This window comes from Limulus polyphemus, unplaced genomic scaffold (genome assembly GCF_000517525.1).
Source record: "Limulus polyphemus unplaced genomic scaffold, Limulus_polyphemus-2.1.2 Scaffold3320, whole genome shotgun sequence".
Lineage (NCBI taxonomy): Eukaryota > Metazoa > Arthropoda > Merostomata > Xiphosura > Limulidae > Limulus > Limulus polyphemus.
In genome coordinates this window covers 101,349-105,329 of record NW_013668930.1, presented here as the reverse complement: position 1 = coordinate 105,329, position 3,981 = coordinate 101,349, and the positions used below count along the sequence as shown (strand labels likewise).

Sequence of the window (3,981 nt, the reverse complement as noted above, 5' to 3'; positions counted from 1 at the left end):
ATCTGCATACCGCTTCCTGGTTAGAAGCCATCTTGGAGATTCGGGGAGGAACCTAAAATTTTATTATACAACTATGCTTACAAGATTGTATTAACTGTATTAATACTCTTTATAGACACTTACATTAACACGTAGTTCGTTTGGTTTTGATGTATAGTCCTTTACTCACCATCAATAGCTAAAATACTTTAAGTGTTTAGATAACATGTGACATACCGACATCGTCCCAATGAATTATCCTTATTATTCAGTTAAATGTAATATTCAGATTATATAGCACTAACTCTTTGGTTTAGGGGTTTTAGTAGTGTTATAGATATTTCTGTAACATTAAAGTATTTGAACTATACTGCAACTATAAATAGTAATTTAAGTTTGGTTAGTTTTGAATTTCGTGAAAAGTTACACGAGGGCTGTCTACGCTAGCCGTCCCTAATTTAGGGGTGAAAGACTAGAGGAAGGGGAGCTAGCCATCACCACTTACTCCCAACTCTCTTACCTACAAATATTGGGATTGACCGTCACATTATAACGCCTCCACAACTAAAAGGGCGAGCATGTTTAGTGGGACGGAAATGCAAACCCGCGACCCTCAGATTGCGAGTCAAGTGCCATAACCACCTGTCCATGCCGGAACAGCAATTTAAGGGTTTTCTGGTATACGAGATCTTATCCCACTCACCACCAGGCGGTCAACATCGGTAGCCACCCGCACGTGGTTGCAGCTTGAAAATACTGCCAGTCCTTGATCATCCAAGCTACTCCAGGAAGAGTGATTAATCCTAGAGTCCAACCCCAAGAAAATGCAACCGCTACCCAAAGTCGATACCCTGGACTAATCGTTTCCATTACTACAGAAATAAACCAGAAAAATCCGAAATTACAAAGCGATCTAAATATATTTTACGTCATCTTACAAGTTAACGGGGACTACATTCAAATAGTTATTGTTTGAAATAACGTTGGCTTTCAACAATGCAACCTGTATATTATTGAAACAAGATAAGTTTTATCTATTAAAACTGTTCTAACTAAAACGATACCAAAGAATGAACTTTAAGACACTTGATCCACTGTAGAAGATATTGAATTCGGGCAAGTACTAGTATCTATGAGAAGGAATACTAACATTTCGACAATAGTTACTTACTGCTAGTAGGTGATATAAAGATTTCTCACATGCATCAACAAATCATTAAATATACTAGATAGATTATTTAGTGCAGCAACATAATCCGGAGATAAAAATTAACTTTCTGTAGCTACTTGCAAAGACAAACACCTGTAGTCTGTATGGAAGAAAATGGCCAATCTTTCTGTAGCTACTTACAAAGACAAACATTTGTAGTCTGTATGGAAGAAAATGGCCAATCTTTCTGTAGCTACTTACAAAGACAAACATTTGTAGTCTGTATGGAAGAAAATGGTCAATCTTTCTGTAGCTACTTACAAAGACAAACATCTGTGTTCTGTATGAATGAAAATGGTCAATCTTTCTGTAGCTACTTACAAAGACAAACACTTGTAATCTGTATGGAAGAAAATGGCCAATCTTTCTGTAGCTACTTACAAAGACAAACATTTGTAGTCTGTATGGAAGAAAATGGTCAATCTTTCTGTAGCTACTTACAAAGACAAACACCTGTAATCTGTATGGAAGAAAACTGACAATCTTTCTGTAGCTACTTACAAAGACAAACACCTGCATTCTGTATTCCAGCTATCCCCATCGCTGAAGTAAAGCGAACGGCGTAAAAAAACGACAAGTTCGGAACAGCTGCTCCTGCATAGTCCGAGACAATAGACAGACACAGAGAATCCAGCAACACTGGACGTCGTCCAAACCTGAGTATTAACAATGAAGTCCTTAAAATAAAATAAAAACACTTAAAATAAAATGTTATGTGAAAGTTGAGATCCAGAAGTGAGTGATCAAAACTTAAAGCAATGAGTTTAATAATAAATTACCTAATAATTTGTTTTTACACATAGGTTGAATTCCTTATATTAATACATTTTGGAGCCTCACCACGTCGTTACAAGAAAACTACATTGCAAAATTATTATCAACTGAACGTGGTGACATGAACTTGCAAATTGATCGATCTTAGGTCTGCCATACCAAAAGCGCACCAATCATCTCTTTGTCATTTCCATACTCAATGCAATGTACGAAGACAATAGATTCCCAGTGACCATTTTTAAAACTCCAATCGCACAGAAGTTCATAGAGGATGCGTCTAGTTACTGACCAGTATTTCTTCGCATATACATACATAAATAAGTATAAATATTCAATATGTAGTTCTTGTAGTGCAAACTGGGTTATTTTTGACGTATACTTCACTAATTAGTCAATCTTTGACATCAGGTGAAATAGCCCTCAGTGGCTCAGCGGTAAGACTGTGGGCTTATAACGCTAAAAATCGAGCTTCGATACGCAAGGTGAATAGAACACAGATAAAATAAGCCTTTATTTCCAAATGATTTTAAACTGTGTATTCGTTTCTTCTCCTTTATGATAATGTAAAACCGAATTGTTCGGAAATTTTACTTATGAGTATCGAAATCCGATATTTAGCGTTACAAGCCCTCAAACCTATCACTGCCATCTGTAGTCAGTCGTCCACTTACTGAAGCATAACATAAATTTGTGTAATAATACTTTCAAGATACCTGTGAGATAAAGTAATGTTGTATTTGTGTAACAATACTTTCAAGATACCTGTGAGATCAAGTAGTTTGAATTTGTGTAACAATACTTGAAAGATACCTGTGAGCTAAAATAGTTTGAACTTGTGTAACAATACTTTCAAGATACCTGTGAGATCAAGTAGTTTGGAATTAGTGTAACAATACTTTCAAGATACCTGTGAGATAAAGTAGTTTATAATTAGTGTAACAATACTTTCAAGATACCTTTGAGCTCAAGTAGTTTGAATTTGTGTAACAATACTTTCAAGATACCTGTGAGATCAAGTAGTTTGGAATTAGTGTAACAATACTTTCAAGATACCTGTGAGCTCAAGTAGTTTGGAATTAGTGTAACAATACTTTCAAGATACCTGTGAGATTAAGTAGTGTTGTATTTGTGTAACAATACTTTCAAGATACCTTTGAGCTCAAGTAGTTTGAATTTGTGTAACAATACTTTCAAGATACCTGTGAGATCAAGTAGTTTGGAATTTGTGTAACAATACTTTCAAGATACCTTTGAGCTCAAGTAGTTTGGAATTTGTGTAACAATACTTTCAAGATACCTGTGAGATCAAGTAGTTTGGAATTCGTGTAACAATACTTTCAAGATATCTGTGAGCTAAAGTAGTTTTGTATTGTTTTCATTTCATTATAACGTGGATACTTTAACAATTACGAAATATATAAATATTGAACTCATTTTTGAGTTCACACAAAATTGTTCACACAATGATTTTAAAAATAACACTCTAACCTAAAAAATCATTCGTAATGAGATTCTTACAGTAAGTAGTTCTGAAAATCCTAACACAATGTCATTAATTGGAGATGTTATACAATTAGTGCCATTTCGGCATTAGAAATTAAAACAGACAATATTTAGTTTGTTAACTATTTCTTCACCGTTCCTTAACAGTAATGTCATTGTGCATGAACTAATACAGAGTTTCGACGATCGGTTTCATTATTTCTCAAACGCAAAAAGCCTCATAGCGTCACGTAGAACAGTGTTTCCAAAGGGATGGTTCCTCAATGGGTCAGCTCTAAGTTTACGGACTTCCACTTCTAAAATTAGGGGTTCAGTTCTTTGGTGGACAAAACACAGAAAGCCTATTCTGTAGCATTGCGCTGAAACAAATACGTTCACACACTCACTTATGGGCTGTTCCACAACACATTAAGGGGTTCAGTTCTTTGGTGAACAGAACACAGAAAGCCTATTCTGTAGCTTTGCTCTGAAACAAATACATTCACACACTCACCTATGGGCTGTTCCACAACACA

The 3,981-nt window shown here is 35.4% G+C and overlaps 1 protein-coding gene across 1 annotated transcript in view; it reads right to left on the bottom strand.

Annotated features, from left to right (window-relative positions):
- LOC106469132 (solute carrier family 22 member 6-B-like) overlaps positions 1 to 3,981 on the bottom strand; it is an 11,205-nt gene that overhangs the window by 2,612 nt on the left and 4,612 nt on the right. The window contains exons 3-5 of the mRNA XM_022397558.1: positions 1,691 to 1,845; positions 683 to 851; positions 7 to 52 (exon numbers count right to left, since the gene is read on the bottom strand). Of these exons, the coding sequence (XP_022253266.1) occupies positions 7 to 52; positions 683 to 851; positions 1,691 to 1,845 (370 nt within the window). The remainder of the gene's footprint in view (positions 1 to 6; positions 53 to 682; positions 852 to 1,690; positions 1,846 to 3,981) is intronic.